The following is a 27,472-nucleotide window of genomic DNA, read 5'->3' as shown; positions in this document are numbered from 1 at the left end:
CCCACAGAAGTTGGTCCAATAAAAGATATTGTTTCACCCTTCCTTGTCTAATCTCTCTCTGCGACTGCACGGCATGCTGGGATACTGTATACAGGTCTGGTGTCCACAATTCAAGACAGACATTGATAAACTGGTGAGGGTTTAGAGAATAGCCATGAGAATGATTAAAGGATTGGAAAACATTCATTCAGTCTACTTAACTTAACAAAGAGAAGGTTAAGGAGTGACTTGATTACAGTGTATAAGTATCTGCATGGGGAACAAATATTTGATAATATATTTGATATTTGAGAACAGTCTAGAAAGGAAAGGTATAACACAATCCAATAGCTGGAAGTTGAAACCAGACAAATTCAGACTGGAAATAAGACGTACATTTTTGACAATATCAGTAATTAATCACTGGAACAATTTACCAAGGGTGACAGTGGCTTCTCTGTCACCAACAATTTTAAAATCAAGGTTGGATGTTCTTCTAAAAGCTCTGGTCTTGGAATTATTTTGGGGAAGTTCTATGGCCTGTGTTATACAGGAAGTCATACTAGATCACAGTGGTCTCTTCTGGCCTTGGAATCTATGAATCTGCAAAGTCTTCAATATTACTAGCAGATACATAATTGCAAAGTATGCTCTGTTCTTATGCACGCAGGTTGAGTTTGGCTTGTCAGAAGCAAAAAAATCCTTCTCTAAAGTCCTGCTCCTTGGATGGCCTCTTACTAAAAGCCACTTTTTTGAGCATAAGTTAACAGTGTAAGCCCAGCTGCAGCATCTCCAGCCACCATTCCTATTCTGAGCTGTCAGCAGTAGAGAGACCCCTAACAAAACAAAACCTCATCAGCATCCATCATGAGCTCTGAAGTCATCCTGTCCTTAACATCCCACCTAATGCACAGCACCCTTGGAAATTATCCCACAACTGGTCTCTGCTGCAGTTTCTTCTCAGTGACATGCATAACAATCCCGTGTTACTGACTTCTCCTGACAGTTCCCTTGTAAAAGTCTCAGACAGTTTTTTAGTCTGCTCCCCAGCTTGCTTTAAAAGACATTCAAATGAGAATAAAGCTATCTCAGAAACATACGTACCAGAGAGAGGAGTTTTGGCCTGTAGTTGCGTAGCTGCCACTGGATGTATCTTTTGGCTTGTAAGATGAACTTTGAGCAGCGCTAAGTTCCCCTTTCCCCGCCATCCTCTCACACCCTGTTTTTGTCCCTGTACTCTTAGAAAAAGGTTAGCCAGTCTAGTCCTTATCTTACATTATTACTGTGGTGAAGGGAAAGGTCACAACAGCTGACTCCAATGCTTGAGCAGTCCCTGTTTTCCTAAGACATCTTTCTCCTGCTTCTGCAGTTCAGTAACAAGCAAAAAAGCAGAGGTAGCATGGCAGAGGTTATCAGATTACCTAGACATTTGATCTTGCCTTTCCACACACATTATGAAGTTAGAAACTCTAGGTATTGATCACACCACATTGTACCTGTTTCAGCCCTATGCAGAGAGGTGGGACAGATCAGCTGTAACTCAGACACATGACCCTATTGTCCCATCAGTAGGGTGCAGAGGAAAGATTAGGCAGCTTTCCAGACAACTCAACTACACAACAATCCAGGACCTCAAATACCTACCAAGCCAAGGTAACCCAAAAAGAAACAAGTAACAAAACTACTACATCAGTTCCAATAAAAACATCTTAGCAGCACATGACGTAGCTGCAGAACCCACCCTCTCCACTATGGTTAGAAACAGGAATTGTCATATTAGATCAGCTCAGAGGGCCATCTAGTCCAGTACCAAGTGTTTTGGAGAAAGGTGCAAGAAGCACTGCAGCAGTGGTTATGGAATAGCCTGATCCAGGAAAGGCTTCTTGCTAGCCACCCCATTCATGGAGGCTGGTTTATACCCTGAAACAACATACCCTGGGAATTCTGTGATTAGTTAAGTAGGGTTATCATAATTTCAAGCTTCTACCTACTGAAGCAAAGTCATTGCAAACAGTGTACTGGCACTCGAGACAATACAGTTTCAATCTCCTGCCCCCATTAGGGCGAGGCATTTGGAACTGTCCTGATTCGATCTCCCTTCTCATTTAATAGCTCTGGCAAGTTACACATGGTCTCATGTTGACCACTTACCTTCTCCCCCGCAAAAAGTATCCCTTGCTGAAGCAGCCTGTTTGCTTCCCAGACAGCAAAATGGCACAAGGAGCTTGAGACTTCAGGGTACAGCATCTCAGAATACTCATATTTCCAGTTTCTACCACATTTTAACAAGAGAAAAAGCTTCTACTAGCTCTGTGTTGGAAGCAGGAATAGCAGTTCTGCTCTTCCTATTTCCACCTCACCAGAAGAGTCTGAAGAGATCTGCAAGGCACAAACCTCAGTGAATTCTCCAAGCCCAGCTCCTGAAGCTGAGATTGGCAGGTTCCAACCAACTCAAAGTTCTATAATGAAATGCCATCTATGCCAAGGATAATGCTGTTGGAGCTCTCAAGGGTTAGACAGTTTCTGCACATTGTGGATGAGGACAGCATTGCAATTTTGCTCTAGTGACTGGAGCTTCATGTGCCTCAGTCTGCATGTACCCAGAAGCTTTATTCAGGAATAGAAGAGACTGCACACAAGATAAAAAAAGGCTTAAAATCCACTTTAATAATGCATTCCTGTAACATTCCTCAGACAAACTCAAACTTGTTAGTGGGACGATTACAGCTTGTGTTCAAACAGTTTACACTAAACGAAAATCTTGTAGTAGTTCTACACAATAGACAGGCAAGATTAAGGTTATACAAACAATAGTTTCAGTTAAGTCTTCAGCATGAGATACAGTATCTTTGTCCAATAGATTGTACTTTACTACCAGTAAAAATAAACAGCGGTACAACACATATCAAAGATCCATTCAATCAAGAGCCTTCCAGCCATTCAGGCTGCACATGACGGTCCACTACTTTAAAGAAATAAATGGTCCAGGGAAAAAGTAAAAACTACAAGTTAAAAAACATAAAACCCTCCTGGTTTCACTACATGATGGGTCGTTTGGAGCTATATAAATTTACAGAGCCGCTGAGGGCTGCAAAAGATCCGAGTGCTGCCCTAATCTCCAGAGACTTGCCTGTGCTCTCAAAGGAGCTGTACTGGACGAATGCTAATACTCCGATTGTATCTAGTTAATCTCAGGACTGCAGCTGCATGTAGGAAACATGGAATGGTAAAGGCATCAGGGTTCTATCAGGTCTTACTTTTACTGCACAGCTACTGAAGCCTCCCAGAATCCACTTTTCACATTGAAATTATAGGAATGCACCATATTAAATTTACTAAAACCTTTACCAGTCAGACTGCACTCCCCTTTTCCTAGAGTGGCTTTGCCAAAGCAGGCCCTAATTAAAACTACCATGAAGAGTCACCCCCCAAGTAGAACTCTACGTGGCCTGCCAAGATTCCTTTCCTCTTTGGGGGGTTGGTAGGGGGTAGCTTAATCCTGTTAGTATCGACGACGTTTGTTAGGGCCAAAGTCCCCCCCAGGATTTCCTCTGTTGAAGCCAGGCGGGTTTCCTCCCATAGCTCCAAGTCCTTCCATTGCGCTGCCCTGGCCAAAGCGATCAGTGGGCGGTGGCGGTGTCTTGTACAGGGCGAGAGCGCAGAAGAGGCAGAAAGGAGAAAAGACTTAAGTTAGAAGCAATTCCAGTCCACCTGGGTCTGATCAGGATTCCACAGAACCAAGTGACTACCAACTCAAGGCATTACGTAACTGGAAAGCAGCGAGTTCAGAATCTTCCCTACTCTATGAATACAGAGTAAACTCTTAATTCCAGATTTACTGAGGGGAGTGCCCCAAACCAAGACTGGACTGACAGGGATGTGATCTCAGATAACTAAGTACCACAGGAACAAAGTCAGCTTCCCCCACAGAATTCAGGGCCAAGCATACTGGAAAATAGCCACACAAACCCTGTAGACTAATGCCCTGTAGTGGCTGTCTGAGTAATGCAGTCTGGGATCCTGAGAATTTCACAATTCCACCATACTCCCCAAACTGAACACCATTCCTGGACACCCAGCCCCAATAATCATTCAAACTACAAATGGGGGTGATCAAGGGTTTGGAACCCTGACACATGCTGCCAATGTTGCTGAGGATTTCACACAACTAAGGGCAGTAAAATGGCAACCCCCCTTATACTCTCCCACGCAGAACAGAAAGGGTTTGGAACAGCCTTAGTCTTGTCCTGCAGGCCCTACTTGAGGGAAAGACTGGAACCACTGTCAGTGCCAGGAATGGGTGAGTGGAGGATCTGCTCCTTATCAGACCAAGCAGCTGCTCTGGGACACAGGGTTCCATTAACTCCCAGCACCAACATGGAGGCAGTATAAGCAGGGCTGGCTTCCAAAGCAGCCTGTAAAAGCCTCCTGGCCCCTAGAAGTCCCGTCCCCCCCACTCACCAGAGACAATATTTGTCCTCCTTTTCAACAGTGCGCCTGGACTCCCCTCCTTTCACATTTCCCCCTCCCTGAATCCATCCTCTCCCCGTCATCCAATCCACCAATCTCCCTGCCCCTTTATCCACACAAACTTGGTCACCACTTGAAACACTGATGTCATCACAAGAGAACTGAAGAAGTCTCAGATAATAATATATGCTACATTGGCAACTAGAGCAACTGCATGACCTTATTTTGGTAACCTTTGTCCTCTCCCTCCCATCCCCTGGCCTGCCTCTCCCAATGGTCACTAGCCTATAGCTTAGACTAAGCTTTCTGAAGCAGAGTGTGTCTTATTTGGTATGCAAAATTCCCAGAACACTTTAGACACCAAATATTTACACAGCTGCTATGCTCATGCTGCAGATGTGATACTGTGCCTCAGGCAAGAGCAGAGCTCCGTGGAGCAGATGGGAAAGAAATATGGAGGGAAGACATGGTCTGTTCTGAAGCTGTCACGTTAAAAGTCTTGTAGCCATCACTGGATATCATCAAAATCAGATTCTTTACAAGCTAATCTAGTTTAACCCTCTTAAGAGTCATCACCATTCTCACCCCATTACCTTCCTAAACTAAATTACTCACACAAACTTTGTTAAACTAAAGTAACCCCGAAACATTTGAAAGCTCAGAATTGAAGTGAACATGCAACAACCTTCACTTTGCCTCTACAGCAGTGGTTCTCAAACTTTTGTAGTGGTGACCACTTTCACATAGCAAGCCTCTGAATGCGACCCCCCCCCCTATAAATTAAAAGCATGTTAAAATATATTTAACACCATTATAAATGCTGGAGGCAAAGCAGGGTTTGGGGTGGAGGCTGACAGCTCGCGACTCCCCATGTAATAACCTCGCGACACCCTGAGGAGTCCTGACCCCCAGTTTGAGAACCCCTGCTCTACAGCAACCTAGCTTTCATTTGTTTGTTCATTGCATCATTTTTATAAGGGCTTTAAGCAGTTCACATACAATGGCTGTGGCTATCTTATTAGGCAAATATATTGCCTTGATACAACTTGCAGATGATGTATCAAAAATATGCACCAACAAGCTCTGGTTTTATATATGGTTTCAAACATGCATGTTTGATACTAAATAGGATGCTTTTTCACCACACTAACTCACATTTTTTTCCACACAAGTACTGTAATTTCATAATCTGGCCTAGGTGGTATGCATATGTAGATACATTAGCGCCAATTTTATACCTGCCTAATTGGTGGTCCAGTGAATCTTAAGAGTGGAGGAATAGCTATATTTAGTACGCTATTTGTTTAATTAGAATTCAAAAAGTGAATTTATGGACTGGTTTCATTTGTGTGGACATAAAGGCAAAAGTTGGTACAGCCACTGCCTGATTCAGAGTAAAGCATTCAAGTTTGTGGTGACTGCTGAGGTAAAATGTGTGGATGGACGACCGTTGAAGTGAGCTGTAGCTCACGAAAGCTCATGCTCAAATAAATTGGTTAGTCTCTAAGGTGCCACAAGTACTCCTTTTCTTTTTGCGAAGACAGACTAACACGGCTGTTACTCTGAAACCTGTCTTATTTGCTTTTCTTATGGCCTTGTTGTTGGAGCAGAGTTCGGATGTGGATTTCTTTTAAGCAGAGCCTTAATTCTGGCTTTCTAATTGATGGAATTTTTAACCTTCTGGTACTGATAGATATTCAGCATTAAGAGTTTTTATCTTACTTTTCCTTTGAGTTTTTGCATTTTTAAACTGTTTAAAATGATACTGATTGGAAAGCAAGCAGCAGGATACCTGAAGAGCTCCGAAACTTTATAGGGCAATTAGGGAGAGGTAGAGAGGAGAAAAGTCAAAGAACTATGAGGGGCTATGAAGCCCCAATGATCCCTCCATTTATTCCCACTTACAGGGAAGTGTGGGGAAGAGAATGAAAATTCCCCAGCATCCACTTCAGAGGAATGGCACCAGTGGAAAGGACAAAAGGAGATACTATTGCCATAGGCAAGATAGTGCATTCACAAAATTGACTGCTGATGACGGGGGGTTTTCTTCCCCCCATCTCAAAACAGTCACAACGAAAAGCCTCCATTAACCATGGTTTTTCATTTTGAAGGCTCTTTGCAAGAAAAAGCTACCATTTAAGCAGGGAAAAATAAGCAAGCATAGGTCTCCAGTCATTCTCTGCCCTTTAATGGTCAGACCTTCAGAAGAGCTCAGCAACCCACATTGTTCTCACTTTAGGGGGATTCTCCATTGTTCTCAATGGGAACTGCTAGGTAGAAAGCTCTTGAAAATTTGAACCATATAGTCTGCCAGAACCCAGATCCCCAATTCAATGAAGTTTCCCAAATATACCTTTCCCCATGTAAAAGATTTGTCACATGCAAAAACTGTTACTGAGATCTTTCAAATACATTTTAGGGTAAGTTATTTTTGAGGTATAATATGACAGAAAAGCATTAGGAATTCTGACTGAGTCATCTCAGACTGGGGCAACAAGTTCCATGCTGGCCACATATCGTATGTGAACACTGACCTCTGAGGATTTGAGAGGTGGCCAAAAAGCAGGTCTTTGATGTAAAGCAAGTCTCAGCCTTAGCAACAGAGAAACAACTAACTGAGTCTCCATAGCTAGCCCCACACTGTACTCTTTAAAAGGGTTCAAAAGAGAGTAGCTAGAAAAATAATGCTGCAGATACATTACCATTCCCATGGCTCCATCAGGCATCATAGCTCCAGGACCAGCTGCAGGAGGTGCGCCGGCTGGGACAGGGGTGGCACCCATAGCTCCTCTATTGTTCATGCCTATGGCACCTGCAAGAGAGATCTGAAGAATATTCCCAGCATACACAAAAGGGAATTGGAGGACATGTCTCCCAGTAGTGAGACGACCTATGCAAGTTTCCTGCTGCGTTCTACCCCAGAGAGGGAGTCCTAACAAGTCAGGCTGCCTTGCATTTATCAGATACAATAGTGAACCAAGCCTAGCTACCCTTGCACTCAAAACTCAAATCAACCCAAAAAGCACAGATAGCTGACGGCCACCAAGATCACATTTCAGTATCTATTAACCATCCAATACTCCTTTTTTCACTGATTTCTGCCCAAGTGGTCTAAAACTGCAGATTGTGAACTAGAAATATGGAAATACAATCAATGGGTCATACTTATTACCCATCTGACCTTTTTGTTTGCTGAGCTCAGCATCTCTCTCTGCATGTTTTACCTATTCCTAAAGTAGACACAAGTCTCTTTGGGAAATCTTAATTCCATTTGGGCTCTACCTATAATTTCACCTGAAACTTCTGCTTACTGAGCTAAGCCCTCTGCAGATATACCTTTCTACCTAAAGTAATTTCATTACTGTATCACACCAAATACTTCTCACTTTGCATGCTGTGAACTGTCACGTGCTTTAAATAAACTTTATATAAACTTAAGAGAAACAGACATCATTGGAAAGTTATTTACAGCAAGTTTTAAGTGCACTAAATATGGAATTAGCAAAATGAAACACTCCAAGAGCAGGTCCAGTGTCTGCAGACAGGGGAACTGAACACGGAGAGAAACAGAGAAGACAGATAACCACAGGCAGCTCTTACCTCCCATGCCCATCTGTCCCATGCGCATATCCGGTGGCTCCCTCTGAAAGAGAGACTTATTTCACACCACATCGTTTAAGACATTCTCTAATATAACAAACCCAGAGAGCTTCAGTAGACTTTATCATTGAAGACTGGATAGAAAAGTCACTCCCTAGGAAAAGTTGCGAAGGAAAATGAACCATCCACTTCACTATTCACTGCTGAACAAATAAGATCTCAATTTAAAGGTGTAATTCTGCAGTATAGTTAGCCACCTGCACTGTAAAACATCCAACAGAAGCAAAGCACTGTGCAAATTTAAAGCACAAGTGTTGGTATACAGAGATGTCTGACGCCTAGGTAGAGAGATCTGACGTTGGCTGCTCAGACTACTGCTAACAATAGGTGAAATTCGCTCTACTACTTCACCAAGGTCAGGAAACAGCATACTTTAAAAAAGGAATACAGATGCTTTTCCTATTAGCACAGGCTAGTGAGCACAAAAAGGAGCTGTTCTGCTTCAAAGCCAGCAGTGCCCCCTTACCCCAAGAGCAGTCCCACTTCTTCACAAGAACCAGCGAGCCAGTTTCACTTTCCTTCATTTGTATGTCTAGGACAGCTATTTATTATTTGAATTGCAGTAGCACTTAGAGGCCCCGATCAGGGCTCCGTTGTGCTGGGAACTAGGCACATAGTTTAGGCCTGATCTACACAGTTTCTGTACAGGATTTAACTATTTCAGTTAGGGGATGATTTTGTACAGATAAATCAGGATACCCTCTAGTGTGGATACAGTTACGCCACCTTTATACCAGTATAAGTGAATCTATTTTAGATGGCTGCATCAGTTTCAAAAAAAAAAAAAAAAAAAAGAGTTAAAGCAGTTCAAAAATGGAGATAACGCCATAGAGACCATCTCTACTCCAAGGAGCTTACATCTAATGATATGACAAAACAACAGGGGGAGATAAATGTGAGAGAACATTGGTGTGTAATCACTGGGCTTCAGAGTCAACATTAAGGAGATCAGTGTGGGTCAAGGAAATTCACAATCACGGTTTCAAACTGTATGCAGCCTCAGGAAGACAGTACTGCATCAGCCATGCTGTTTACATTTGGAAAGTTTTCTTCACAACCAAAAAGGATAGAAACATCAAAAAAACCTGGATGTCATGTAGGCCACAAATACTTCAACCGGGATGCATACAGTCCACTTGCCATATATGACACCACTGCTTTCCACCGTGTGAAAGCAGATGCCAAGCTATTAGTATACGGCACTGTTTACAATTTCTAGCTCCCATGGTTCGAGGTGGCAGCTGTTACAGCATCAGAAATAAAACAGATTAAAAGCAAGGTGGTTTCTGAAATGAGATTTTAAGAGCTGATCTTGCAAACTGCCAGAGATAGAAATGAGTGAATTCCCAATAGTGTTGTTTTTAGCTCTACTGAACTGTGAAAAATGTGGCCTTAAAATTAGAGCTACTGGTATCAAGAAATCAGTAATTAGAGACGTTTGCCATTCTAACAGTTGGGGAACTGCAGTACCCAATATCATTGTGTGGTAACTTGACAAGTACTGATTTTTAATGGCAACCACGTTGTCATGCCTAAAGTGGTCCCTAAACTCAGCAGTGTTTAGACAAACTGCCAAGACAGGATGCAGCAGTCTTCAGGCCAATGTTATTGTGGCCTGGCACGTGACTCCTTGTGGGGCTCTGCAGAGATCTTCATGAAGGAAATTTTCAATCACTGCTCCAAGAATAGGACCTGTTAGCATGTGCTCTGCTGCAAAATAAGACTGACACACTGTGGTCCTACATGGACAGCAGCAGGAAAGTGAGTTCCCATGAACAACTGGATTTCCATACGTATAGTCTCAGACAAAACTGCAGACAGAGACTGTTATGACAGAGCACATACCAGTAACATAGGGTAAATTACATTGGCTTTGGGATAATTACAACATCTCTAATCATTAAAAACACCCCCAAGCCCGCCTGAAATTAAAGATTAAACAAAAAAATGGAAACACAGTTAAGGCACTCGAACAATCTTAATTCTGCCTGTAGTGAGACCATGCAATAAACAACGAGTATGGTTAATTTTAGTGTTTGTGATCCTCAACAAGATTACAATTGATTTGTAAAAACGCAGTCCCATCCCCATCTTATTGTGTTACTTGTACCTCCATACAGAGGTACTCTTCTAGAGAAAAATATATACCCAGTCATATTCTTATCAACAGAAATCCTGCCCTGTCTCTGGACAACTATCCTTCTGACAGAAGCCACATATGAATCAAAAGGTAGGAGAACTCATACCGCATCAGCAAAGTTCCCTTTAAAGCCCTCTTGCTGGCGTCTCATCATCTCCTCCTGCTGCCGCCTCATCTCCTCCTCACGGCGCCTGCGTTCTTCCTCCTGCCTGCAAGGAAAGGACTCCAGAGTCACTCAGCACGACATAAGCAGATTCTGTATCACAGGGGCGAAGTGCTACATGGTAGGCATTTGTCAGCAGTAAAGATGACACTGTTCTTCCAGACAAGTACAGCATTAAGCCCTTCAATATGATAAATTTCTAGAACTCATGAAAACTACCATTATTTCTAATCCCTTTCAATTCTAGTGATCTTATCAGAAAAAAATCTCAGTCAGAGAATATGCTACGCTTTGAAACAAATGCTATCCATATGTAATCAGGAAACATTAGCCAAGTCGTTCTCAAACTGTGCTCTGAAAAGAACTGGTCTGAAGATCTTCCTAGTGGTCTACAGAATTACCTTGAGAACCAGGCAGTAAGACCATAAAGGAGTTGAGAGAGAGGAGAGAGATTCTCATAGATCCTTAAGTGACAGGAAGAATGAAAAGGTTGCAGCTAGGGCAAGGATTTTCCTCACCTACAGCGCTCGAGCAATCGAGGTTGCTGCAAAGACACCTGGCTTTTGTATATACATCTGAAAGCCAAGCAGTAAGAATCCAAACCTGAGTCTATCAGTGAAAAAACAAGAACTAGTCAGTGTACTTCAAGGTCACGGGCATACACCATAAACAATACTGCACCCTAAACCTACTGTAAATTTTGCTTATGGATGAAGATGACCCAACGTTTGGAAATTATATTGTTAAATTGTGTGTCCAACTGCTTTGGATAATGCCCTAGCCCCAGTCTAAGGGGATGCATTTAATTCACAGCAATATGAGTGGCCAGAACCTCCCTTTACCTGAGCTCCAGCTGTTTACGTTTCTGCACTTCTTGGTTATGCAGTTCCTCCATTCTCCTTAGTTCTTCCTGGCGTCTCATTAAATCTGGAAGAGGTGACAGTAGAAGCCAATCACTGGGCCAATTGTCATTCCCTCTGCGGGCTGCTAGGTGACCAGGCTAACATTACCTCCCCCCACTTCCATACCTGAACCTCAACTTACCAGTTAGTTTCCACACCAGGGGGTTGCACCTTCGTAGTTTTTCTAGCCTGAGCTCATTGTGCACACCAGGGGCTCCTTGCATTCCTCCACCCTTCCCCACGAGGTCCCTGGGTGCTACCCTTACATCCCCCTTTATTATAGTGACTCCATGCAACTGCCTGCACTCCTTCCTTCATGACGGGGTTCTGTGTGGGCCCCCCCATTCCTTCCTTCCCCCATACCAGGGTCCCATATTCCCTCCCTGCATGCCAGAAGTTCCCCATTTCTTCTCCTTCCATAGCAGGGGCACCCATTCTCCTCCCATGCCAGCAGCTCTGTATGCATGCCATTTCCACTTCCCTCCACGTCCTCTCTTTTCCCCAGGACAGGGGTTCTGTGTGCCCTCATACTATGGTCCCCAAATCTCTCTATGGTGGGAATCCTGTGTGCCCCTAGTTCCCCCTATGCCAGGGGCTGTCTGCCTCTCATTTTCTCCCCTCCCCCTTGCTGGATCTGCGTTCCCCCTACCCCATACCAGGATACCACAATTTTTCCTGGACTGCCAGGGTTCTGTGCATCTCCCATTCCATGGGCTGTGTACATGCTTCAATTTTCCTTCTCCCCCCTTTCCCCTTATTATTTGTCTGGGAGATAAGTCATTCAGGCTGTCAACATGTTAAACTCTACTGGAAGGGCACGCAGAGATGAGAGACAAATATTTGGTTATGCTGGAAAGTGTGAATGAGTGCCATTCAACCAATCTAATCTATGAACAACTGCAGAAGTGCTTGAAGCTGTGGCTCTGCTAAACAGATAGTAAGGGCTCTGTGTCCCCCTCATTTCACTTTTCCAATTTCCCCCAAAATCGGTAGGGTTCTCACCACTGATACCTAGGACATTCCCTGGGATTTTGAAATTGATCAGATGCAGCATTCACAAGTTATTGCTTTACAGACATACACAAAGAAATGTCATCAAGTTAAGCGTATGATCAACTAAGACTCTATAGCTGCCATCCTACAGAAGATAGCAGAACAGAAGCTTGTTATACTGTACAGCAGATCTATTTAGACAACGACTATCTGGCAAGCTATCAGTCAGACATCCATCCCCAGGCCCATCTCCAGCCAACACTGGTCTGGTTACTGTGCTAGACACTCCCAGTTTTACGAAGAAATTGTAAGAGTGGTCTTTGATGACGTTGACTCTCACCTTGCCTCATGAGCATAACTTGGTGCTCATGGCGAGCTGCTTCCATCTCCATTTCCAGCTTCTCTCTTGCTTCCTTGATGTTGCGGTCCACCTGTTCTTGCTGCTGCTTTTCCATTTCTATTAGAGCCTTCCAGCGCATGGCATACTCATACTCAAAAGAGCCAGGCTGTGCAAACCTAGGAGGCTGTTCACGCTCCCTGAGGGAGGAGTGGAAGACAAGAAAACTTGAGCAAAGCCAACGTGGAAAATAAAGATTCATACAAATGAAATATGAGAGATTCTAATTAACACCTACGAAGGGGAGAGATCAGTAACGCACTTAGAATATCTTATCCAAGAAGCTGCCATCTTGCCAGCTTGACACAGAAATAGAATTCTCACTGCAATAAATGGGAAGCTGCTCTTTCTGCATCTTCCTGTTTTCTAGCAGAGGACCCTATCTGAAGCACTGGCATATCTCCCCAGAAAAGACCTGTCCAATTCATTGAAGGAAGAAACTAAAAGGTAATCCTAATTACTCTCCGCCCTTCACCCACCTCTCTAGTGTAGGGGCAACTACCTCATGAAAACTTCAGCTGCCTGAACAGGGGTGGTGCTTTCTAGAGGCATGCCTAAGTTAGTAAAGAAACACATATTTAGGATTAGGAGAAGAGAGAAATGTACTAAGGCAATAAGAAGAGCCTTTTACTAGCTTGTGAGGATGCATTCTCCCAAAGATTAAGACACCAATCTCTTGAACGGTCCACCACTAACACCCCTCTTCCTTCCCTAGTGGACACGTACTTGTGAAACTGCTGGTTTTTGATGACCAGTTTCTCTGGCAGTCCCTCCTCATCATCATACTGATCCATTGGCTCCACGGTGACAGGCCGAGGGAATCTGGAAAGAAAAGAGGCCACAGAATTTCAGTGTTACCTAGACAATGGCTGCACTGCAGGCCAGCTTCTGTGTGTGTCTTAATTCTAGCTGGAGCTATAAAATACTGCTCTCTCTCTACCAATGAAGTTTCAGAATAACAGATCCTAAGAAAACCATCTAAGACAATTTTCAGAGTAGCAGCTGTGTTAGTCTACAGTCACAAAAAGAAAAGGAGTACTTGTGGCACCTTAGAGACTAACAAATTTATTTGAGCATAAGCTTTCATGAGCTACAGCTCATTTCATCGGATGCTAAGACAAAGACAGCCAGAATACAAGTGAAAGCCATCTTCACACCCAAGTTATATATTGGTACTGTCTGGGTTTTGAGCGTGACTTGTTTGAAATTGCTTCCACAATCCCTTAAGAACATAACGGCCATACTGGATCACACCAAAGTTCCATCTAGCCCAGTATCCTGTCTTCCGATACTGGCCACTGCCAGAGTGCCCCAGAAGGAATGAACAGGTAATCAAGAGATCCATTCCCTGTTGCTCATTCCCAGCTTCTGGCAGACGCTAGGGACACTATCCCTGCCCATCCTGGCTAACAGCTATTGATGGACCTATCCTCCGTGAATTTATCTAGTTCTTTTTTGAACCTTGTTATAGTCTTGACCTTCACAACATCCTCTGGCAAAGAGTTCCACAGGTTGACTGTGCATTGTGTGAAGAAATACTTCCTTTTGTTTTAAACCTGCTGCCTATTAGCTTCATTTGGTGACAGCTAGTTCTCGTGTTCTTTCTTTAAGACAGCTACTTCTGAGTCCCGAATCAGCCAATGATAGTTACTAAACAAAGACGTGATACGAGTGAAGATTTCCAAACAGTCTGGGCAGAGTCCAAAGACCCTCCAATTGTAGCCCAGCTATAGTGCACCGTTGGCCAGTCCCAGACATACACTGGAGAGGCTAGCACAGAAGAAAAGAAAAGACTGAACAGAACTGAGCTGCTTTCTGAAGTTGAAGGTGTTTGTGTACTGATCTCAGAGTATCCTAGCAATGGAATGAAAGGTGCCATCTCCAAATCTTCTGGAACAAGGCAAGGTATAGCAGGGACGATGGTAGTGAGGGAATAGGAGCAGCAATAAAATGTTACTTAGAAGAGTAAGTGGATTATAAATCAAACACAATATATCCTAGGCTTTAATAACTGCTGTTACCAAAATAACTTTTTTTTTTTAAAAAAAAAAACCCGCCCAAAGGGCGGGGGACAGAGAAAAAACAGTCAGCTCAGCACTCCCCCAAATAGCAACCCAACCTAACCAAAAGCATTGGAGCGATGGGCCTTGTACCATACATAACTGGTCCGACTCACTGGCTGTTGGGACCAATGGGGCAAAGAACATTTCAGATTTAGTTCCACTCTTAAGAATGCACAGTCATTCCCAGAAGGACATTGAACTCTGCAGACCTGCTAGGTGCACCTGGAATACTCAAGCATGGAGGCTAGTGTGCTGCAGCCAGAACAAACGAATGAATGCATGGACACACACAATCTAGCCATTTAAACAACAAACTGAATCTATGCCTGCTGACAGGATTGAGTGCAACATTCTATCACAAAAGTACCCACTGCAAAACAAAAGCCCATTTTCATAATCAATTCTAGGGTCATCCAGACTGCACAGTTAACATACACAAGCTTTATTCACTTGCCAGCAATACTTTAATAGGGGAGGAATAGCTTCTTCTTCTTCAGGACTACTTGAACTGCCCAAAGGCGGCTTTGTCTATGAGGAACCTCAACAGCAGCAGTTCCCAGATTAGCACACTCAATCCCACGGACAGACTCCAGGAAGCAAGATGGTTTTGAACATAAGCCTGTGCACAGATTTATTCTAACATGGCCCAGATATGAGACAGGAAGTTTGTCATTATAGAACTTATGTTTAAGTACATACTGCCTTCTGCCCCATACCACACATAGCCCCACTCTAGTGTTAAAGCACCAGTGTTTCACAAGCCAGCACCCGCCTGGCCAAGCTGTGCACTTTCCAGAACAGCACTTCTCACCCTCCTCACTTACGTGGTTAGCAGGAAAGACCCTTCACTACATCTGTCCAGAGCTTTCCTAGCAGCAGGTTTCCCTGAAAACTCCACAATGCCTTTCCCAGACGATCTTCCTCTGTCATCCACAATAACCACAGCCCTTTCCACCTGGCCGAACACAGAGAAGGCTTCCTCCAAGAGCTCATTTGACACAAATTGAGGCAGGTTTCTGACAGTCAGTGATGCACTGTGGCATGCAAAGCGCACTCTTAGTTGCTTCCCACGGAGAGGCATGTTGTCTAGTTCTACCTTTGCAATCTCGGCTAGAGTGCGAGTTTCCTGAAGACAAGAAAAGTTATCATTAAAACTTGCAATGCAGTATGGAAACATGTTTCCTGCCACAGAAGCAGAGGACAGGGTCACTAGCCTATCTTTCCCCGGACTAGCAATACAGCAAGAAGAACAAAACTCTTTGTACCACAAAGGATGCCTTAGTAATGTTTGTAATAAAATAAAGTCTTCTGACCATTATCCAAGGTGCCCGTTAAACTAGTTCAGGGAGCACATGTTAAGTTTGGGGAGAGAAGATAAAAAGAAAGCAGACAACATCAGGTACAAAACTTAAAAGGAATGTTGCAAGGATTACAGACTGTAGCTGGGAGTTAATATTAGTTAAGCACACATCAATGAATAGCACTAGGATCACAGTGAGAACTGTTACTTTCCTAATTCTTCCCAGTAATCTAGTCTGATGATTGACACAGGAACTACTCAGTATTTGAAAGTACAAGAAAGGCAGGAGTCTTTCAAAATCTTAAGATCCATTACCTGACTAATGACTTATTGGAAAATATGCAAACTTGTATTAAATACTCATTATCTCCATAGTACTTTAAAAAGCTTCCAGCTTCTCACCATGCTGCCCATCTTGTATTTCAAGGCAAGAAAGTGTCAAGATGGTTCCTTCCTGTTTCTTGATGTTCAATATAAGCAAAACTCTTGTATGGGACTTAAAATATAGGTTTTGTCACAAGAACAGCTGTTACCCCAGTTTTACATCTTCCTTTCCTAAATAGGATGCCAAGACAATAGCTTGGAGGATGGGCAAGACCTTATTCCCATGTCTGAAGCAATTGTCTTGAAATAAATTAAGTATCCTTGTTTAATCCATATAACTGCAAGGCAGCTAACCTGCTGTATAATTCAAAATATTAAAAATCTAAGCACCAGTTGGTTCCAATGTATCCCATACTTCAGATCACCAGAATTAATTTTAAACATCTATGTGAAGATACCAACTCGATTAGCAGAATATGTGAACAAGGTTACTATTTCCAATAAGCACCACTCTCCTAATGTCAGAGCGCTAACACAGGACACCCCAAAGGAAGCAATAATGACTCACCAGCCTGATAAATCCAAAGCCTTTGTCCTTGTGTATGAAGACTTCACCTGCCTTCCCATACTTTTCAAACAACTTTCTCATCTCCTCCTCAGTAATATCTGGGGGCAGGTTCCCCACAAAGAGGCGGCTCCTCTGGGTGAATGTCTTTTCACCAGGTTTCCGGAAATTCTTCAGGTCAATAGTGAGGCCTTCATCTGAGGGGAATAAGGTACACAGTCGCTCTACAATTGGGGGGATAAATTCCACTATGTTACATCACAGCGAGCATAAAGACATACAACAATAGCTAACTCCACCCACTCACCCAAGTCTCAAACATCTCCAACCAATTCCATAGCAACAAGGAGACAGTATTTCAGCATGGGCCAACATTCTGATGAAAGACGAAGTTTGCAGGAACTGCACTGCTTCGTAACAAGGCATCGGCCACTATGTGAGGGAGAGCCCAAAGCGGGAAGTAGGGACCTTGGAAGAATGCAGCAGCCTTCCTAACTTGACTACTGCGTCAAAAGATGCTTAGCAACCCTTACTGTGGACTATGTTTGACACATGGACTTCAAGACCACAGCTTAGCTATCTACAGAAAAGCTGCAGTGTCATAGGCTGCTAGAGGATTATCATCCTGGAATGAATTCAGAACTAAACAGTGATTCAGAAAAAAAAAAAACAAAAAAAAAATACACCACACATTCAAAAGATACTTACATTAATTAGTCTTGCCTAGTACAACAGATGCACAAGGGGGAAAAAAGCAGATAACATTTCAGCCACCTACAGCCTGGGAATGCACTAGAAAGATTCTGGAACCCAGACCCTATCTCCAAGCTGGAGAGAAAGCAGCTGGAAGCTATAAAGCAGCAATATGGATGGGACCTCAGAAAAGTCAGCAAAGTTAGTCACGAAGTCTACAGTCAAGTAACACTCAGTGGCTAAAACAGAACCAAAAAGCCAGCAAATTAATGATAAATCATAAAAATATAGTGAGGCAGGGAGTAAGAAAGTGCAGACACTACAATGGTGGAAAAAAATATGGGAAATGCTCAGGCTTATGGTCTCAAGCAATAATCACAAAAATGGTATTTTGAGATGACCCATAAGAAGCATGAATAGAGACTTGATCAGTATGCATCCGATGAAGTGAGCCGTAGCTCACGAAAGCTTATGCTCAAATAAATTGGTTAGTCTCTAAGGTGCCACAAGTACTCCTTTTCTTTTTGATCTCCCGTTGTCACTCTATTTAGTTTTTAATGGGCGAGACTAGAATGCAAGAGTAAAATTATCCCACTCTAGTAGGGAGAAGGCTGGCCAACCACTTTATCACACACTCAACTTGAGCAGCTCTATTTTTTATAACACTTATGTAGTAGATTCCACATTCAAAGCAAAACATAACTATCAAATTAACTGATTCATCAATGTAACCAGACACACTCCCCAGTCATCCATGAACGGCAGCTTCAGACCCTCACCACTACATGCTTCTGAACCATTAAGTTAGATCTGTTAAGGCCCCAAAGGTCATTAAACCCCACTTCTTCAGCTCAAGATCACCATCACCAAAACCCAACAATTCCATAGAGCTCCAGCCCATATTGAACAAGGGTATACATCAGTGGATTGGACTTACTGGCACAACAACCCTCACTGGTACGATTGGCCCTCTGATGCTGGAGTATCAAGCAGCCAAGTCAGGAGATCACCTTGCTCAGAAGTTTCAAACTGATGTGTGATTCGATTTGATGTGTGATTAGGGAACCCTATAACAACCTTCCTATTAGAACTGCATCTATGCAGACAGCAATTCTATCCCACCAATACCTAAGAAGGACTGTGCTAGGTGGTCCTCTGGTACAGCTTTGGGAAGAAGGGTGAGGGTGAGAGAAAAGGAGGAAAGAGTGCCAGTCACAGACAAGCCACCTCTTTCTTGTAAAATCCACAGTGGTGACACTGGAGGATTGGAGAGATTTGCAGTCCTCTGGGCAGTTAGATTTACTGGAAGATCCTATAAGCAGCAAGGAAGAAATCTTTAAACGTGCACATTAATGGCCTGATTCAGAAGCACTCAGCCCCAAAAATCTCAATGAAACCTTTGGGAGCAACCAGCATTCAACATATTTGAAAGTCAGGCCATAAGAGCAGAACTGAACTGACTGAAAGCGTAATCTTGAACGCAATCTCCTCTTCTTACAGATTTAGTAAAAAGCTCTGCTTTCATACCAAAAAGAACGAATACAAGTGGGTTATTCATGGGGCAAGGATTGGCAATAAAAAAATCCAGAGGAACTTGACAGCAGAAGAGGATCCAAACTAATCCTTTCTCATGGGATATCAGATCATCTCAAACAGGGAAAGAACCTGTGACAGTTTAAAGTGAAACTTAAGTCAGGGCTTATGCGGATGGCACTTTGGCAGCCCAGAGGGCTACAACAACCAAGATGGACTTGTGTAATCAAGATGGACTTGTGTAATCTACTCACTCTGGCTGTTGACCTGCTGTCCATTAGCAGGAATAGGTGGTTGTTGATGCTGATGCTGTTTTCTTGGAGCATGGTTCTGCTTCTCCATGTTAAAGCCTTTATTGCCTTGCATTTTTCCAACCTGAGAGCAAATACATCATTGGTTATATATCCTCAATGTACAAACCAGCAACCGCCAATGCACACAACACTACAGCTACTTTCCTGGGCACAACCACAGAGATAATCATCAGAACAGAAGCATTTCCAGTCTCTGCAACTCCAGACACCTGGGGGAAACAGACAATATGAGGGAAAGTGCAATTTGAACATAGTACATCTGATTCGAATTAACCTGTGTAGCCAATGATATTTCCAACTAAAGTGCTCTTTCTGACCTACTAGCCACATAAATACTACAAAACCAAGAAGAGATCCTCCTTTAAGGGAAAAGTTAACTTAAAATCTAGTTGGTTTTAAGTCCTGCATTCGAGTCCTAATGCGAACCAATGTAGTTATATTTTCCTATTTAAGATAATTTCTCTCATGTTGCTATGTGAAAGAACCACATACACAAGGGAAAGTGCAATACATGTGAAGCACTCTCAGATTCAAAAAGAAAACAAAAAACTCTCTTAAGCATTCAGTTCTAAGAAGATGTATTCTCTGTAACAGTAGCAAGTAAAAGAATTCAGGCAAAAGAATTCAGGTGATTTTATGTTAACCATGTCCCTTTTTTAAATACATCAGAAGCAGGAAGCATGCTAAACAACCAGTGGGGCCACTGAACAATAGAGATGCTAAAGGAGTACTCAAGGATGATAAGACCATTGTGGAGAAACTAAGGGCAGGTCTTCAACAGCAACGTTAAAGTGCTGCTTGTGTAGTTGCAGCATAGCACTGGGAGAGAGCTCTCCCAGCGCTTTAAAAAACCCACCTCCAAAAGGGGAATAGCTCCCAGCACTGGGAGCACATCTCCCAGCACTGGTGCACTGTCTACACTGGAACTTTACAGCACTGAAACTTGCAGCGCTCAGGGGTGTGTTTTTTCACACCCCTAAGCGAGAAAGTTGCAGCGCTGTAAAATGCCAGTGTAGACACACCCTAAATGAATTATTTGCATTAGTCTTCAAGGCTGAGGATGTGAAGGATATTCCTAAACCTGAGCCATTCTTTTTAGGTGACAAATCTGACGAAATGTCCCAGATTGAGGTGTCATTAGAGAAGGTTCTGGAATAAATTGATAAACTAAAAAGTAATAAGTCACCAGGATCAGATGGTATTCACCCAAGAGCTATGAATGTACTCAAATGTGAAATTGAAGAACTGCTAATTGTGGTATGTAACCTATCATTTAAATCAGCTTCTGTACCAGATGACTGGAGGATAGATAACATGACACCAATTTTTAAAAAAGGCTCCAGAGGCGATCCTGGCAATTACTTCAGTACTGGGCAAACTAGTTGAAACTATAGTAAAGAACAGGAATGTCAGACACCTAGATGAACATGATTTGTTGGGGAAGGGTCAACCTGGTTTTTGAAAAAGAAAGTCATGTCTCACCAATCCACTACAATTCTCTGAGGGGGTCAACAAGCATGTACACAAGGGGATCCAGTAGATATAGCGTACTCAGATTTTCAGAAAGATTTTGACAAGGTCCCTCACCAAAGGCTCATAAGCTAAGTAAGCTGTCATGGGATAAGAGGGAAGGTCCTTTCATGGATCAGTAACTAGTTAAAAGACAGGAAACAAAGGGTAGGGATAAATGGTCAGTTTTCACAATGGAGAAAGGTAAAATAGTGGTGTCCCCCGGGGTCTGTACCAGGATCAGTCCTATTCAATATATTCATAAATTATCTGGAAAAATTGGTAAACAATGAGGTGGCAAAATATGCAGATGAAACAAAACCAATTAAGTCCAACGCAGACTGCAAAGAGTTACAAAGAAATCTCACAAACCTGGATGACTGGGCAACAAAATGGCAGATGAAATTCAATGTTGAAAAATACAAATTAATGCACATCGGAAAACATAACCATACACATAAAATGATGGGGTCCAAATTAGCTGTTACCATTCAAGAAAGATCTTGGGAGTCATTGTGGATAGGTCTCTGAAAACATCCACTCAGTGTGCATCGGCAGTCAAAAAAGCTAACAGAATGTTGGGAATCATTAAGAAAGGAATAGATAAGACGACAAAAAATATCATAACGCCTCTATATAAATCCATGGTACGCCCACATCTTGAATACTGGATGCAGGTGTGGTCAGGCCATCTCAAAAAAGATATATTGGAATTGGAAAGATTTGAAAAAGGGAAAGAAAAATGATTAGGGAACAGCTTCCATATGAGGACAGATTAATAAGAGTAGGACTTTTCAGCTTGGAAAAGAGACAACTAAGGGGGGGATATGATAAAGGTCTATAAATGATGGGTGTGGAGAAAGTAAATAAGGAAGTGTTATTTACTCCTTCTCATAACACACAAATGGGTCATCAAATGAAATTAGGTTAATTAGGCAAAACAAAAGGAAGTATTTTTTCACACCATGTAGAGTCAATCTGTGGAACTCTTTGCTAAAGGATACTGTGAGGCCCAAAACTATAACAGGGTTCAAAAAAGAACTAGATAAATTCATGATGGATAGGTCCATCAATGGCTATTAACCAAGATGGGCAGGGATGGTGTCCCTAGCCTCTGTTTGTGTTTGTCAGAAGCTGGGAATGGGCCACAGAGGATGGATCACTTGATGATTACCTGTTCTGTTCGTTCCCTCTGAAGTACCTGGCATTGGCCACTGTCAGACAAGAGGATACTGGGCTAGACTGACCTCTGATCTGACCGAGTATGGCCACTCTTATTTTATATATATTATGTTTAGTGGCTGTTGTTTTGATGGTTACTAGAACTTTTATAAGACCATCAGACTTAAAAAAACAACAACCAAAAACAGAAATATGTCCCCTGATGATACTGTTTGCTATAAGCATCTGTGCAATCAGCACTGTGTTTAAAAAGCTGCACCATAGTACTTGTCTTATCTTGGGTATCCACATTCCTTTGCCACCAATTACTTCCATACTAAGTTTGTTCCATTTAGAAGTGTTGGAGAGACCTAGATTCCAAGTTGGTCAAAGTGGCTGTAAGGCAACCAGACAAGATATATGTGTAATCCTTACACAGCATGCTCAAACTATAAACTCAGTCAAAAGAAGTTATTTTACTCATGAAGCACCAACACACTGTACCTAGGAGCTGCAGACAGTTCAAATATATACAACAAAAAAACCAATAATACTGGAACTAAAACCTGGTTGGCAGTTTTTAGAATGCAAAGGGCAGAATGAATTGCAACTTAAATAATTCTCCCTAGCCAGCGCACCTTCGGAAAGTAAATGTGTAGGGGTGGGGGGGGAGTGTCAATGGAGGCAGGAGCATGAGTGGTAGAGGGCTATGCAAAGCGGTAAGTTTATATGCAATTACCTAAAGAAAGAATGACAAGCGGGGTACTGTGCCTACAAGCAGCACAAGCGGAAGCAATAAAAAAGCAACATGTAATTTGTGAAGCCACCGAGAAGCACTGGCACGAATGAGTCGTTTACTTACAGTTAACCGAGGAGCCACGCAAGAGCAACCGGGGGAAAGCTCGTGGGAGAGAAGGAGCGCGAAAACAGGCGGGACTACGGCAGGTTTGCGGCGCACCGAGGGGGAAGAAAAGGGCAAGCGTGGGCGACAGCCAGCGAGGCTGGAGGAGGAGAGCGCAGGGCCGGGCGGGCTGACAGGGCCGCAGCAGCTACCTGGCAGCGAAGGGAAAAGCGGGGGGGGGTCACACGAGGAAGTTGCACCGGTTTATCCTGAAGGGAGCCTTTGACATGAAGCTGAGCCGGTGCCGCTCCGCGTGCGGCCGAGGCCTCCCGCCCGCCCGGCGCGGGCCCGCCAAGAGCCGCTGCCGGAGGCGCGTCAGCCGGACACCGCGGCCTCGCCGCGCGGGCCCACTAGGGCGGAAGGCTGCCGGACCCGCCGGAGCCCGCTGCGCCCGGAGCCCGGGGGCGCTCACGGGACGCCCCCGCCTCACCTGCTCCTGGGCCCTCGCTCCCACAACGGATCGCGGCCTTCTCGCCTTCTCGTCGCCTAGAAAAAAAGAGCGCGTGCGGCCGGAAATCGGACAGCCTAACCGGTTACCCAAGGGCCGCCCATGTTGCTGCCCCATTGGCCAATCTTCTCCTCACACTTTCCGTTCAGTGGCTCACAGCAGTGCCAATCACAGAAGGAATGGAGCAGGGCGGGACCAAAGACAAGATCGCGCCTCTATTCGTAGTTTATTGGCTGAGCAGTCTTCGCAGCCCGCGAAACTAGCTGCCACTCATCCCCTCAGGCACCAAGCTTAGATGAGAGGCGAGGTAGGGACAAAGGAACGAACAAGCCAACCCCCGAGCGTGCGCAGGCGCATTGAGATCGGCATCTGCGCAGCGTCCAGAGGGTGGTGCGGCTTAAAGAGACAGTGCTGCGGCCGCCGTCGGGGCTGCTGTCAGTCCGCCGCCGCGGCCCCGCCCGCCCCGAGCCGAGGGGAGCCGGCCCCGGGGGAGGGGGCCCCCCGGTCCCGGAGCCCGCAGGGCAGCGCCCGCCAGCTTCGGCCCGCGTGCTGTGGCGTCAAGCTGCGTGGGGCGCCCTGGCCGCTGGGCTGGAGCGTCGGGGGGCGCCGGGCCGCCGTGGTCCCCGGCCCCGCCTGCCCGGCCCGGCCCGGCCCCGCCCGGCCCCGCTCGCTGGCTGGCTGGCTCTCGGCCGGCCCCTGCCCTGCGGCGTGCAGCGGCTTCGGCTGCCAGGCGGGGTTAAGCCCCGGGGGGCTCCTGGGCGGCACCTCCCCCGGGCCCGGGGTCGGCCCCGTCGCTCTCCTCCCGGGCGTTTGCTGCTGGCTCGCGGCGGGGCCTCCCGTCCGCGGGCTGGCCGGCTCTCCGGCGTCCAGCTCTGCTCTGCAGTGCCCGGGAGCCTGGGTGCCGCTGGGTGGGTGAAGTCAGGGTTTGCTATGTGGATCCTAAATCCCGTTTGTGGATCTAGCTCCCACGTGCCCCGCAGCCAGGGATTAAATACCAGCCTGCCTCGGAGAGCTCATCGTTGAGTGGTAGGCAGCAGGTGACACCCACCACAGATACAGAGGATACTAAGGCCAAAAGGAGCCTTGTGTTCATCAGGCTAACCCGAGTAACGCAGGCCATCTAATGTCACTCAGTATTTCCCACTAGAGCAGATCTTTTTAGAAAAATACCCCGTCTTGATTTAAAGACTCCATGTGATGGAGATTTGACTGCATCCCTTGGCAAAATTATTCTAATAGGTAATTAAATTTGCATCTTATTTCCCATGTGATCTTGTTCTGTCTTTGTCTGCTAGATTCCCTCTATTATCCAGTATTTTCTCCAGTGTTGGTAATTTGTAGATCACAATGAAGTAGCTTCTTTGATAAACTAAATAGATTGATTTTAAGTATCCCACTCCTTCCAATCCTCAAATTGCTCTTGTGGCTCTTCTCTGAACCCACTCCAGTTTTTCAGTATTCTTTCTAAAGGATGCACCCACCAGTAGTTGACACAGCAGTCCAGTAACAACCTCCCCAGTGTGGTATGCAGGGGTACTGTAACCTCCCTACTCCCCTGCTGTATATCCCCCTGTTTACACATCCAAGGACTGTGTTAGTCCTTTTTGCTACAGCTTTGCTCTGGAAGTTCATAATCAGCTGGTTACTTACAGTGGCCCCCTACATTATTTTTGATGTCACTGTGTTCCAGGGTACAGTCCCTGACCCTGAAAGTGTGACCTAAATTCTGTGTTCTAAATGTAAGACCTTGTGTTTGGAAATATTGGTAGAGGATTGCATGCTTTTTAGTTTCTGTAGGCCAAGTACATTGCACACATTGGGAGCTCCTATTAGCATCCTTCATTCTCCCTGTCCCCAAGATCTGTGGGTGGGTGTCACCCTCCCATCCCCCTCTATTTCAGGAGCTTGCTGCAACTTCCCACAATCTCCCTCCAACTAGGCGTTCTGTGTGACTACCATTCCAGGGCCTTCCATTCTTCTCCTCACGGAAGCGTGTCTGTGTGTGTTCCATTACTCTCATTCCCTTATGCCCCCCATTTCTCCTGTTCCAGGGTCTTTCAGTCTTCCCCAGCCAGGGATGCTATGTGCCCTCATTCCCTTTTCCCCCACCATGCCAGGGGCTCTGCATGGCCCCTTTTTTTCCATTCCAGGGTCCCCCATTCTTCCCCTGTGTCAGGGACTCTGTGTGAAATCTCATTAGCCTCTTCCCCCATCTCCCCTTTTCCTGCATGACAAGGTTTTTGTCTTTCCCTCATGCCATGGGTTCTGTGTGACCCCTTTCCCCACACCCAGGTCCCCCAGTCTCTGCCCGAGTGGCTTTGTGTACTCCATTTTCCCCTTCCCCCATACCAGGATCCTCATTCTTTCCTCCCTCATGCCAGGGGTTGTGTTCACACCACGGCACCCCCTCCCGCCCCCCCATATTCCCTCATGGTTGTTCTTTCTGTCTGGGAGACTAACATTTTGACATCCTGAATGATTTAACTCTGTTCGGAGGATACACAGCAGTGAAATAGGAGTACTGTTATGCTGGAAGGCATTAATGGGTGCCATCAACCAGTGGTTTGATCTATAGACCATTGCAGAGGTGCTTGCATCAGTTGGCTGTGCTAAAAAGCTAACAGGAGCTTTGTATCTTCCCCATTTTTCTGATTTTTCCAAAAAAAGTCAATAGTTTTGGCTATTGATGCCTAGAGCATTCCCTGAAATTTTGGAATTGATTGTGTTACAGAAAGAGAAATGCTGAGTGTGAAAACTTCACAAGCTCAGTCAGAAACACACGTAGTTTGATTGCATCCTGTTTACAAGTGATCCAGATTGTTCTGAAACAGTGATCTGTCCCCCTCATTTACTAATCCACCAACCTTAGTCTCATCTGAAACTTTATCAATTATTTTACATTATAGATCATTGATTAAAAATATTAAATAGCATTGGGCCAAGAACTAAGGCCTGAGCAACCCCCAGTTGATAATAGTTAATGAACAGGTATGTTTTTATATTTATCTGTTAGCTCTGAATATATTCAATATGACCCATGTTGATTTTGTTTAGTGCTTGTTTTTAATCAGAATGTTGCGCAGTACTTAGCTGCTTTGCAAAAGTGCTATCAGTACTATTACCTTTATTAACCAGATTTGTAATCTTGTCTGGTTGCGGGCACAGTTGTTTTTGTTGTTGTTTTTTGGGCCTGGGGGTAGAGTGTTCCACAGGATACCAGTGGGTACAGTTAATAGGGAAGGTGATGAGGTTACACAATCTGGCTGGGGACAGAGGTTGCACAGTTAGTGGGGAGGGGAGCAAAGGTGACAGTAGTGGGAATACAGTTCAGCTCAGGGAAACCCTCTTAGGGCCTGCAGCAGCAGGATAGGAGATGGGTGGAGGGGAAGCAACTGGAAAACACAGGTAAGGAAATGTGTGTGTTTTCAACCAAAAAATTTTAAGACCTGGTCAACAGCTGAAATTTCTACTGGTGTAACTATTTTGGTTATGGATGTGACTTATATAATTATTTTGCTAACAAGTAAAAGCCTACTGTATATTCAGTTAAACCACTGTAAAGCATAGGCACCGACTCCGTGGGTGCTCAGGGGCTGGAGCACCCACGGGGAACAATTAGCAGGTGCTCTGCACCCACTGGCAGCCAAGCTCCCCCCTCCTTGCCTCCTTCTCTCCCACCTGAGCATGCCGCGTCCCCCCCTCTTCCCCCTCCCTTCCAGCGCTTCCCGCCCCCCTGCCACTAATAGCTGTTTGGTGGCGCTTAGGACTTTTCGGGAGCGAGGGGGAGGAGCGGAGATGTGGCATGCTCAGGGGAGGAGGTGGGGCAGGGGTGGGGACTTGGGGGAAGGGGGTGGAATGGGGGTGAGGCAAGGTGGGGTGGGGGGGTCAGGGGCAGGGGGGAGTGTTGAGCACCCACGGGGCAGAAGGGAAGTCAGCACCTATGCTATAAAGGTGACT

At 44.7% G+C, this 27,472-nt stretch overlaps 1 protein-coding gene across 4 annotated transcripts; it reads right to left on the bottom strand.

Annotated features, from left to right (window-relative positions):
• Window positions 1-2,622: 2,622 nt before the first annotated feature.
• NONO (non-POU domain containing octamer binding) lies at window positions 2,623-23,626 on the bottom strand. 4 transcript variants are annotated; one of them, XM_077826329.1, is made up of 12 exons: window positions 23,498-23,585; window positions 19,644-19,705; window positions 19,437-19,560; window positions 16,960-17,180; window positions 15,592-15,893; window positions 13,431-13,526; window positions 12,648-12,844; window positions 11,255-11,339; window positions 10,356-10,458; window positions 8,050-8,092; window positions 7,152-7,261; window positions 2,623-3,619 (listed from the first exon to the last, which is right to left on the bottom strand). In XM_077826329.1, the coding sequence occupies exons 3-12, from the start codon at window positions 19,546-19,548 to the stop codon at window positions 3,482-3,484; spliced, it is 1,407 nt and encodes a 468-aa protein (XP_077682455.1). In that variant the 5' UTR covers window positions 19,549-19,560; window positions 19,644-19,705; window positions 23,498-23,585; the 3' UTR covers window positions 2,623-3,481. The 4 variants fall into 4 exon arrangements, with proteins under 4 accessions (XP_077682455.1, XP_077682456.1, XP_077682453.1 ...); XM_077826330.1 differs by having other exon boundaries at window positions 16,960-17,153; XM_077826327.1 differs by lacking the exon at window positions 19,644-19,705 and having other exon boundaries at window positions 19,437-19,557; window positions 23,498-23,626.
• Between the last annotated feature and the right edge of the window lie 3,846 nt (window positions 23,627-27,472).

The sequence above is a fragment of the Eretmochelys imbricata genome, chromosome 9 (genome assembly GCF_965152235.1).
Source record: "Eretmochelys imbricata isolate rEreImb1 chromosome 9, rEreImb1.hap1, whole genome shotgun sequence".
NCBI classification, from domain to species: Eukaryota; Metazoa; Chordata; order Testudines; family Cheloniidae; genus Eretmochelys; species Eretmochelys imbricata.
Note: the sequence above shows the minus strand (reverse complement) of the source record. Positions and strands in the feature narration are given on the sequence as shown.